This window comes from Mixophyes fleayi, chromosome 7 (assembly GCF_038048845.1).
Source record: "Mixophyes fleayi isolate aMixFle1 chromosome 7, aMixFle1.hap1, whole genome shotgun sequence".
NCBI lineage: Eukaryota > Metazoa > Chordata > Amphibia > Anura > Limnodynastidae > Mixophyes > Mixophyes fleayi.
Window position 1 is genome coordinate 126,696,994 of NC_134408.1, and position 12,587 is coordinate 126,709,580.

The window sequence follows — 12,587 nt, forward strand, 5'->3', positions numbered from 1 at the left end:
AAGGCAGAGACCATTTCTCTTTGTAGAGTTAATTATCAAGATGTAAACTTACACCAGGCTGATGGAAGCACAAGATATACACCTCTAAAAGATATTTGCAACTCTAAATAGGACGTATCTCTATTGCCGTTGCTTAACATGCATGTGAATGCCCCCGTTCTTCCTCTCAAGCCACAAGAGGCCACTAACATGTAACTCTAAATAAGTGTGCAAGTTTGGCTACATGTGCTGTGTAGCAGAACAGATTTGTAAATCATGGATATAGACTTATGTCCAACTATAAATTAATCTCTTCCATCTCACCTCTTTTTTGAAAATGTAACTAGCAGCATGGAGAAGCTGACGCTAAACTAAATGGAGAAACATGATTATCAGGTTATTACCTAACTAAGTAAACCTTTTAGAAAAAATAGATAATATGAAATATATGCAGTCCTTAATGCACAACTGAATTACAAATGATCATTTAGTGTGTGACAGCTTGGCACGTACCTTTTCACCTTGTATTCCAATGCCTGGAGACCCCTCAGGACCCCTGAGACCGGGAAGTCCTGACTCACCCTATATTAAAAGAAAGGTTTAATTTCTGTTAGCTGAAGCAAGCTAAAGGGTTATATTTACTAAACTGTGGGTTTGAAAAAGCGGAGATGTTGCCTATAGCAACCAATCATATTCTAGCTCTCATTTTGTAGAATGTGCTAAATAAATGATAGCTAGAATCTGATTGGTTGTTATAGACTTTTTCAAACCCGCAGTTTAGTAAATCTAGCCCTAAGTCTTGAATGAAAAACTTGTGATTTATGGAAATGGAGATCGTTTTATAGGACGCGTGACTCTATGGAATATAAAAATACAGTAATCATCATCAGTATGCATGTTTGCAATTTATCCTAATTTCTAATCACTATCAACAGCAATACAGGATGCTGTTTTCTACATGTCTGAGTATATAACCAGAACATAAAATTTCATATTAGAATTCTACTAGCAATAATAAAAATGCAATTTAAGTAAATGTGTCTGTGTAACAGAAAATAAATAAATATATTGTAAGAACATTAAACCTTTTGTCCTGGTGCACCATCTTCTCCTGGTAAACCAGGTAAACCAGCCAATCCCGAAGACCCCGGTTCACCCTGAAAAATAGATATCAATTAAGTTGAGTATATGAAATTTATGTAGAAAAAAGTTCCATTATATATTGTTACTATTATTATATATTGACCTGTTCATTGAGTGATTGTTATGCTTTGATTGACCACAGTTGAGCCCTTCCCACTTCAAATTGGGTTATATATGAAATATACTAAAGAAAATTCAATAGGACCTAGTCAAACTTGCCTAAAAATGTCACTGATATGCTTTCACTGCCATTCTTATTGATTAGGCAAAAATGATGTGAAAATACAAATATATAATTTAATATTTTGATATTACTTATTTCAAATGAAAGTTTGTTCTAAGAGCCAGTGTTTTATAGAGGTCAGTGTTGAGTACACACAAACATAAGCTAGCGATCACAGCATATCCTGGTTATCATATCCTGATTAAGTGCTTTGAAAATTGTTCCATTAGCATTGAATGGAATTATGGATTTGCCCTATGATAAATATATTATATTACGTTATACAAGCTGTTGGCACCAGGTATCAGGAAATCCAATATACAGCTGCATTTCACTATAAATGGATTGTGACCAAGCTTATTGTAGACTTGTATCATAGAGAACTGTGTGACAAAAATGATAGGGTCAGGTCTGGGTAAGTCAGGGAAACATGGAATCCATAATTTGAAGCACTTTCCTGTTATTATCAGGGCTATTTTAAACAAAGGTTAAAAAGATGCATTAAAAAGCCCAACAGAACAGAGGTCTGACTAATAATCTTTGCAGTAATGGAGGTTGGTTATAAGATGACATAAAATAGATTCTATACTGGCCTACTGGTGCCGTTGACAGATAGTTGGCCCTTTGTTTCAAAGAGGGACGTCTCCTACTTGAATGAGTTACTTGACTTCTTTGATTAAGATCTCTTGGGTGAAACGGAATAGTCTTTATCCTAATTCTTACATAACATTGCCCATGTCCTAAATCTGAATCTACCCCAAGCATTAACCCTAGTCCTTAAATTAGCCCAAGCATGAATCCATTCCCTGTTTTGCCAGTTGTCATGGGGGCTCAGAAATGTGACCTTTTTCTTGGGCCCATGAATACCTTAAAGCAGCCTTGTCTATTATGGGTAAATATAAGCAAATACATAACAACTTGATTGATCATTTTGTTACCTAAAGCCCATTGTTTGGGTTTTCCAAAAACCAAATATGTAATCCTAACTTGCAGCATATTAAACCCAACAATGAAAGTAAAGTTGCAATAATTCACAAATTGAACTGTGACAGCAACTTGCAAGTGCTGATACCATTCTCTTTTGTAGCTCATATATTTTCTTGTTTGCATATTGCAGAAAGCATGTAATTGTCCTGCTTCCTCATAAGCTCATTCTGAAACATGTAGAACAACGTTCTGCTTCACGAGACATGAGACTGAACAACAGTTTACGCTGCATTCTGAAACTGCCTTAATTATTTTATTCTTCATTTCCTGGCAAGAGTTTCAGATTGGACTGTAACTCATGCATAAATGAGTTGCATAGTAGGTAATTAGGCAGATTGAATGTGCATGTATAAAACACTTAGACCAGCACCAGGTTTTATTTACAGTACCTTTGCTCCAGTTTCACCGATCCCTCTTTCTCCGGGTACTCCAGATTCTCCCGGCAAACCTTGATCTCCCTGAACATAAATACGTCTGTTACTTGTGATATGATGTACGTGTTTTATACATACAGTTGTCAGGGTTACCAACACTTAAATATTCTTTTCTGACCGATTTATAAAAGATGTATTGACAAAATGTTATTTACTAACATGTATGTTATTGTAAAAATGTATCAAAAGTGAAAGTATTAGTATCTTGGGGAAAATGGATACAGGGACTAAAAATAGGGGACTTATGACCATATTCAGACCAAAACCATTGGTGTGGTGACTGCTATATGATAGAGGTTGTTACATGTCTGCACTGATCCCTATTTTATTTCTTACTGACCCATTTTACACATTCTTAGGGATCTTGGTGGATGACAGCCATAAAGGTTGTTTATATGGAATTTAGGAACACATTGCATTTGCAACATGCTAATATTATAAAGATTGCTTTGATATTACAAATATGGCTAATGCAATAGATATTCATAAGTAGGATAACTTCCAACCTGATCAACTACATCTAAGCTAATTGCAAATAAACAGAGAAAAGTGTTTAATACAACTAAATGTGCTGATTTATTCATTAGTGACCCCAGTGAGGAGCCATGATTAAATGGCAACAAGCAAAACATTCCTGGGGTTAAATGTATCAAACTGCGAGTTTCTGGCAGGTTTGAAAAGTGGAGACGTTGCCTATAGCAACCAATCAGATTCTAGCTATCATTTTGTAGCATATGCTAAATAAATAATAACTAGAATCTGATTGGTTGCTATAGTGCTCACAGTTTTATACAGTTAACCCCTGGTCACAATATAAGATGCACAAACACAACGATGATTAATTTCTTTTTTCTTTTCTCCTGTTTTGTCCAAAATAACAAACACTATAATTCATCAGTGATGCTGCTGTCGGACTTACTGAGAGAGATGTGCAGCATATTGTTCAATAACACTAAGAGGTATTTTATTAAAATGAATGTTTGAATCTGATTATATAATATGCTTTTATATTCATACCTTAGGCCCCATGAGTCCTTCTCCTGGTGGTCCCCTCATTCCTGGTGGTCCCACTGGACCCTGGACTCCCTAGAAAGCAATATGGACTTTTTAACTTTGGTAGTCAGTATCGAGTTGTAACATTATTATACTACCATAAAACATATTTATAGTGTACGTCATGCCTATATACAGTGGAAGCAGTCCCTGTGTGACTCAGTTCACTAGGATTTAGTGACATGTATATAAATATATCGTCCATAGATAGAATAAATTCTGTAGTGATAAGTATGGAAACATTGCATGCATTTGTATGTAATCATGTTTATATGCTGCTTCGTGGGTTAAATATTTAATGATGACTTTGAGAAATATAATAAGTTGGATAATATTCTCACTTCTGTAAATTATATGGATGTTAGAAGTCACCCAGGCTATAGCATGAGGCTATAGAGAATGAATAGTAAATAGAAAGGTTTTGGGTAATGTGTGGTTTGGCGAGTGATCGTATAGCTACATTCATCCCTTTCTCCTGTCTTTTATTTCAAGGAAACACATTTTTATATTTCCTGACATATAATTAATATTAACATTATTATTAAATATGCCCCAGTTTGTAAAATATTGTAGCTATCAATGCCATAAGAACCTTTAAATAGTGTCTTCAGTGACCTGGAAATTCTTACCTTTTCTCCTTGAATTCCAATGCCAGGTAAACCAAGAGGGCCCGGCAAACCAGGAGGGCCAAAGTCTCCCTAGGAAATACATCAACAAGGTTTGGATGAGAATGTATAGTCCATATATTATCAGTTATCGGTTATAAACATTGCTATCCACCCCTCTTCTACCCACATATGTTTACATTATTCTTTAAAAGGATTTGTAATGTTTATATGAGCACTGAAGCCATTGTTTTAGTCTGTCTCATGATTTCTTTATCTCCTTCCAAAGCCCCATTGGTAATTCCATCACCTTCTTCTGAATGTGAACTAAAATGATAACAAAGCAACACAGATGCCTGATAAGAATCCGATCAGATATTTATCGGGCATGTTGCTAAATGTGGTGGGAAGTTGACGGCTATCGAGCCTGTGCGTGCAGACATCTTCCGATAGTAATCACAGGCACCAGTGATGCCGGAAGAGATGCGATTTGACCTGTGTGCCAACTTCTGGATCTTGTCCGTCTCCGCACTGACACTTGGTGCAGGAGACAAGCGCCTGCACCTTCTCGTCAGCCGCGTCCCGTTGCCTAGCAGCGGGACGCTATCTCTGCTCACCTGTCGGCAGTCAGCATGTCTGACCGCCAAAATCTCCCTAACACAATCAGAATGCACCTTATGGTATATAAAGCACCCTCTGACACACGTCTAGTGCCAGAGTATTGGTTCACTCCTGCTCCAGTGTTTCCTGAACTTCTAATGCAGTGTTCTTCGGTTCTGACTCGGCTTCCTGTTACTATTCTCCTGTGTTTCATTTTGGTACCTCGCTGGCTGGCTGGTTTGACTATTTGGCTTGACCTGACTTCTCTCTGGATCCTCCCTGTGTACTGCACTGCTCGTTTGGCTTTGACCTGGACTGCCTGACTACGTCTGTCTACTACTGTCGGTACACCGGTGACTGTCTTGGGGAACCGCGACCTGCGTATCCTCTGCAGCAAAGCCCAAACTTCCTTGTGGGGGTCCCTGGTGAATACCGGGGGTACGTTAGACTCTGCGCCTGCCTGTTCAGTTGCGCAAATACCGGTTAGAGGCCATCTCTGCAATTCCGTGACACTTATTATGGGCAATTTGGACACTTATGCTGCCACTTGGGCTTGTGTGTGCCCAGTAATAATGATGGAGAGGAAGCTTTACATCACTATGGTGTGGTATGATGTTAGTCGAACCATGGTCAAGTCAGAAGAAGGCTAAGGGGAGATAGTCACAAACCCTCTATCTTTGCTCATCGGCTGTATACAAAGGTAATGTGAGTGTGGTAGAAACAATTAAGCAAAGACAATGATAAAGGTCACAGTGCCTTTATTGCTCACTTTATCACCCATGATACCAGCGCCTGTCTGCCCCCGAGGTCCTCTGGGTCCTTCAAATCCCCGGTCTCCCTAGGAAAAGAAACAGAACATCTCGTTTTAATCATTGTAAGATGATAAGACAGTAAAAGTATGCTGTTATAGAGAATAAATCCTCAGTTGGGTAATCACGTGGTTGAAATACCTGAGAGACATGATTTAATGAGCGAGAAGAGTCATAATAAAACACATTAGGTATCTTGTAGTGTTATGCTACCAACACACCGTTTGCCTTACATCAGTTAAAGGACTCTCCTCTTTCATTTATATTTTTATGGCCGCTTACACTTGGTATATTACAGTGATCTAATACATTCCTCCACATTACCCTTTAATTTGTTCCAGTATATGTTGTAATCATAGTTATATTTTAAAATGGAGCTTAATGCTTATATCAAAGAAAAAACATTGAATATGACATCCAATAGGATGTCACTTATAGAGCTGCTGAGAGAAAAAATGTCCAATGGGGCAGCAGCTTCCTCTTCTGCCCTAGGCTGCAACTGGAGACTCAGCAAAAGCCACTGCTGTGTGTGGCACTATGTGACTGTATGACTACTTGGGGCACTTTTTGTTTTAAAGTTAGGCATTGGGGTCTAAAGGGGGCGGCCCCTACAGTCACTATGCAGACAGGCAGCCTGACGGCAAATCCGATCCTGTCATGTTCTCTTAGTCTGGTCGGATGAGATAACTATAGCTAACGTGACTGGACTAAGTACTCTTTGCCGCCACACTGATAGGCAGCTAACAGCAAGTGGATTTGCAGCCAAGCTGCCTGTCCTGTAGAAGAACAATATTGCAGTGGCAATGGCTGAGGTGGGGAGGGGGGGGGGGTCTGGCTGAAGGGCAGAAAGTAATGGAAATAGCTGCAGGGGGAGTGGTAAGGTAAATGTCTGCAGGGGGAAGGGAAGGAAATGACTGAGGGGGGTATTTAAAAAATAGAGCAGCTGATCTTGACATTTTGGAGAGATATACATAACCTTATTGAGCAGATCTTAGATGTTAAATTTTAAATCTCCCCTTAGAGTGGCCTATTGTGCCTCCCTGTTCCTGGAATGGGGAACAAAACTAATAAACCTATTCCCCACATTATTAACTCTGTAAAATCCCCCATAGCCAAATTCTGATAAAAACCCTTCTCCACCTCCTCTCCAGCTTTTGCAGAACAAGATTTGGTTCATTACTTCCATGGAGCGCATCACTTATCTCCTTCAGGGAAAGGTGGACAAGTATGACCCTACTTGGGAGCCCTGGTTTACATTTCACTCTCCTTCTCCTCTTACTCCTACTCAATAACAGCTCCATGCTCCCAGTCTCTCTGACCCTATGAATTACAGTATGGTTGATATGTATGTACTCATTACCTGTTTATCCATTGCTGTCCCCTAATTGTTCATTAGCTAGTTTCATGGTTTTGACTTCCTTCTCTGCTCTCTTCCTACCTCCCCCCTTCCTTTCCTCTCTTTTATTCCATTTTCCCTTTATGCACAAAGTTTCTTTCAATGACATGCTGTCGATGTGTTGTTCTTCTCTGTGTTATTTTCCTTTATTGTCATTTCAAAATAAATAATAAAAATAAAATAAAGCAGCTTGGGGGGGGGGGCATGACCCCTGTATTGTGTGGCGGCTACATGGATGCTCTCTGTGGCCTCTACATTCACTAGAATGCTAAATACTAGTCATATGGGGCTGGAATTTGATTATAGCTTTTTGACCACAAATGTTCATATATTGCCTATATGCATTTGCTATGAGGTAGTTTTATTTGCCCATAATGGATTGTTGTGTTTGAAAGAGCCTAATCATTCATTGTTTGTTAACATTTCCCTTATACCGTAATACTATTGTTGCATATGTTCAAAGCAGTACCCCAACTTTCCAGAAGCCAGCTAGAAGACAACAAGAGAAAAGAGCAGAAACAGGTAGGAGAGAAGAGCAACAACAGGTAAGAGAGAAGAGCAAGAACAGGTAAGAGAGAAGAGCAAGAACAGGTAAGAGAGAAGAGCAAGAACAGGTAAGAGAGAAGAGCAATAACAGGTAAGAAAGAAGAGAAATAACAGGTAAGAAAGAAGAGAAATAACAGGTATGAGAGAAGAGCACAATCTGCCTAATATAAATGCTGGAGAATGCTCCTGAATATTCACATTCAGGAGTATTCCTATACACCTATACATTGGGGGGGGGGGGGGGGGTACAAGTTTATTACTCTAGGGCTCCAGAACACAGTCACGGTTTGCTGCACCTATAATTTGACTGTGAACATCCCTAGGGAGTCATGAGCACTCCTGCACCCCCATTATAACCCACCAATGCCAGGCCACCAAAGGCCCAGGCAATTTATACCCACCCCTCATTTAGTGCCTCTGGTCACTTGTAGAAGTATGGAGCAAGCATTACCTTTGGTCCAGGTAGTCCTTCTCCTTGTAGTCCTCTCTCTCCTGGAAGTCCCTGAGCTCCCTGAGGACCCTGTTAGAATAGAATAATTACAATGTATCAGGCTGAATAAACAATATTTGCTGAGCTAGCATTCTAATGCACAGACACTGCTGTCTTTGTAGTCCTCCCAGTTGTGACATGTTATACGATAATACTGCAAAATTACTTCAAAGAACACATCAGACTAAATCAGAATGGCTGGGAGCTAATATGTTCTATTGTTTCTGCTGTTAGTGTTGACTGAACAGAAACTCTTAGAACAATTTTGTCAGTCGATTTATCGTAAACAGTTTTGGCGTTGGTGATAATTTATCACAGATTTTAATTACATCTAATTGAAGTTCAAAAAAACCAATATATTTAGAGAAAAACACATAACATTGTATTTGTTTCTTTCATTTTTATAACAGTAATTATGGTTTCACAGAAATAACACCTTTATTTTAAGATCTGTCAGAAACAAGACAGATTACTGAAAACCTGTCCCAGCTTGATCTACATTTAGTTGAATTACTGTTTTTTTAAACATTCCATGATAAAGGTGTGCTGAGGAGAAGACTGGATTACAAGTATCTTTATGGAATGGAAAAGTAATAACTATATAGGCACATATTCCACAGATTGCAACATAGACCATTTTTGAAACTTGAGTTACTTTAAAGGGAAAATATATTCATACATAGGGTTTATTTCTGTTTTCAGTAAATATTCAATAAGACCTACTGTACAGACCACTGTTCCATTTAAGCTTTTCACTCTGGGAATTAATCATTTAAATGTTTAATATATTAAGGACTCCATCCCCAAATGCTGCATTGAGAATCTGCTGTTCAGTGGAACCCGGACCTATGGGTTTTTCTTAATAACTTTTGCTTTTAAATGTAATAATTTACAGATCATACCACTTAGATGGAACACTAACATGGTGTATTTGATGTATTCAGCAAGAAGTGATTTCTGAAACATCTATCGTTTTTAAAGTAAGCAATTGTTGTAGATTATTATTATTAGATTAATATTATGTTTTTGCAAATTTGCAGTGATACAGGAATAGTTAATATCACTGTACTCAGAAATTTGTATCTGGCTAATGATTTTGTTTATTGAAGCTTAAACTAATATAGATATTTTAGCTATAAAGACAAATGGATATCATTGTACCAGTGTAAATGTGTAGGAGTACTTACTGATGGCCCAGGTTCTCCAACTCCTGGTGGGCCATTTGGTCCTGGCCTTCCTTGTAGACCAATGTCTCCCTAAAATATTGACATCATTAATACAACCATCATAAAAGGAAATTAAATTGAATAAAACATTTACAAAAGCTAATTGTTAGCGGAATATTTTTTTTTCATTGCATCGGGAGAAATTCTGTAAAATTTGAGAAATCCAAAAAACGTTCTTAAACATTTCTTTGAATGACTGACTAAATCTGTTCACCATATTCCATTAAGAAGTCTTTACAATGTAAAAATAAGGTTGTTTTTTTCTTTTTTTTTTATTCATTAAAAAGTTGTATATTTGTTCTGCTTTGTTATGAAAATACACATTTTATAGATATAATATATTGTCTTCAGACAGAGAATAAAAGTGACTTTCTATTGTAGGCTTAATACATCTTGATGGAGGTGAGCTAAATTCTCAAAACCGTTCTGTGAAATAGTCACCTCATTCTGTATTTGGTTGCAACATTTTGCATGTTTTACAAAGGTTTCCCCCTATCTGCACTGCCTAGTATGGAGCTTTATATCTGCTGACAATGTGAAAAAATGGGGTCCCCTATCCCTTTAAAATCTAAATATATAGGGATGTAATTCCAGGTACAATATGTAATGTTCCTACTGTTAATCCATTTTATAGCTGACATCAAATAAACTTTTAGCTGGAAGTATGGAGCAATAGGTTATAGAGAGACAAATATGTTGAACCAATATGAAATGTCGTTAGTGAAAACAGATAGACCTTTTTAATATGTATCAACCGAAATGCACAAAATTCAAAATCGTAAAGAATAAGATAAAAATTCAAATGTTGCATTTGTTCTACAACAATTAAAACCACATATTAGGAAATCAGTTCAGAATGGTTCAAACAAAATGGTGATCGACACTTTCTCTTTACCAATCCTTTGTAAAATAATCAAATTTAGACCAAGTCCATTTAAGTTCAACACAAATAGGTGAAAAAGTTCCTGTTATAGCATATATTATTATACAATATGGAGTACAAAGAAGAAGAATTGTACAGACAAGTTAACCACTCTGTGAGGATACAGTCATTTCCTGAGCTAAACGCTTTTGGGAGCAGTCACAACTATAAACATTTTTAATCAATCTTTACTGACTTGGTCCAAACTCAATAAACTTGATTTAGATCTATCTGTATGTCATATTAATTAGGGAAAGTTATTTTATGTTCCTGTTACAATTTTTCTAGAACAGAAACACTCAAGCTCCCCAGAGCTCTTTGCTTTCAGTTAACTACAATTTGAAAATAATGAAATCAGATCAAATTCATAACCATTTGAAGCTCTGAAGCTAACATAGTTGTAGTCCTTTAGTCTGTTTGTTTAAATATATGAGCTCCTTATCTCAGCTGCTTAAGGATATACAGTGTTTTTTTTTAAAGGTCCAATAACAGTAACACAAGATCCTGGGGTAAATGTATCAAGCTGAGGGTTTTCCGGCGGGTTTGAAAAGCCAATCAAATTCTATCTATCATTTATTTAGTACATTCTACAAAATGACAGTTAGAATCTGATTGGCTGCTATAGGCAACATCTCCACTTTTCAAACCCGCCGGAGAACTCTCAGCTTGATACATTTACCCCCCCTATGTGAAAAGGTATCTTCTAACATTTACAAATATACATGGAAAGCATTACATGTCAGTACAGTATCTGTCATGAAGCTGGCTGCAAGCCCTGTTGTCAGACCAGTGAGAGCTCATTCACACATCCCTGGTCCACTGCGCTCCAAGATATTCTGTAGTGGATGCACATGGAAACTTTTTAAGGCAAGCAGAAGGATCAGTGTAAGGCTGGGTACACGCTACAGGGTTTTCAGACGATTATCGGGCCAATCACAAGATAAATGACCGTTTAGCCCGATATCGCATTAATGTGTACGCTCCAACAATGAGCGATTATCGTTCCTAACCCCATCGTATGGTTTGATTTGATTTTTAAACCAAACTAAAAAGTAGTTCAACGATGGAACAAAGTTGTTACAATCCTGCAGTGTGTATGCACTCAGGACCGGCAGTGTCCATAGATCTCTATAGACTGTGCAGAGTCACCATCTTTTCAACCCATGGTTATGACAGATGAGGAGCACAGATCTGAAGGTAAATCTTGTAAAACGTGTATAGTGTGTACACATGGATCAACATGCTGATCAGGGCTTTTTTTTTTTAGTCGTTGGTAAAATTGTTAAGGATACCGCATCGGGAGAAATTTTCTATAGTGTGTACCCAGCCTAAGACATGTAGTTGTTCACACAAGCAGAGCAGAACAACTGATCACAATGGACTGTTTTTGTCCTTTAGTATTTTCCATTTATGTGAAGAGCCACAGACACATAGCTCAGAGACCAATGATCATTGCTATAAACATCCTTGGTGCGACAACGATTTGGATGTATACCCTATACATATACATTTGGATGTATACCCTATTAGACTAATTACATTTCTTACGTTACCTTAGGACCTGGCAGTCCTAATCCTGTTTCTCCCTGAAATCCTGGTGGTCCGGTGATACCTCTGTCACCCTGTGAAGAAAATCCAACCAATAAAATTGCAGTGGGATATGTGGCAGATATTAAGATATTAAGTGGACGTGAAAATGTAGAAACCAATTAATGGCTTAAACTGTTTAAAAGGAAACACCAATGACATAAAAAGAAATCTAATCGGTAATAAAATGTTTTCCATTGTTATAATATTTTATGTCATGTTATGGTGTAAAAACTGCAGTTAAACATCCGTTTCTCTAATTTTGCTCCTTTGGTTGGGAGACGTTGGATGGGCAAGGCTTTTCTATGCTGTATGTAGGGTATATATAGGAAAGTGTTTCCTTCTGCTCCCACTTGTAAAAATGAGATTTCATGATGTGGGAGGAGATATGTAAATAAGCTACAAGGGGGTGGAGAGTACTCTATTATGGGGGTGGAGGGGTGTTTCCAGGTGTTTGCAGAACCTCTATTTCCCTTCAAAAATGACTTGTTACATGTGCTAAGAGGTAATGGACTTTCTATGTGACACAGTTTTTCACCAACCAGGTACACTTTATATGGGAAAGCAATTTTATGTGCTCAATGCAA

General features: G+C 37.7%; 1 protein-coding gene across 1 annotated transcript in view; it reads right to left on the bottom strand.

Annotated features, from left to right (window-relative positions):
• The window catches only part of COL28A1 (collagen type XXVIII alpha 1 chain), a 58,359-nt gene that overhangs the window by 20,706 nt on the left and 25,066 nt on the right, over positions 1 to 12,587 (bottom strand). The window contains exons 11-19 of the mRNA XM_075180702.1: positions 11,967 to 12,035; positions 9,453 to 9,521; positions 8,227 to 8,295; positions 5,794 to 5,862; positions 4,449 to 4,517; positions 3,784 to 3,852; positions 2,722 to 2,790; positions 1,065 to 1,136; positions 493 to 561 (exon numbers count right to left, since the gene is read on the bottom strand). Coding sequence (XP_075036803.1) covers positions 493 to 561; positions 1,065 to 1,136; positions 2,722 to 2,790; positions 3,784 to 3,852; positions 4,449 to 4,517; positions 5,794 to 5,862; positions 8,227 to 8,295; positions 9,453 to 9,521; positions 11,967 to 12,035 — 624 coding nt within the window. The remainder of the gene's footprint in view (positions 1 to 492; positions 562 to 1,064; positions 1,137 to 2,721; positions 2,791 to 3,783; positions 3,853 to 4,448; positions 4,518 to 5,793; positions 5,863 to 8,226; positions 8,296 to 9,452; positions 9,522 to 11,966; positions 12,036 to 12,587) is intronic.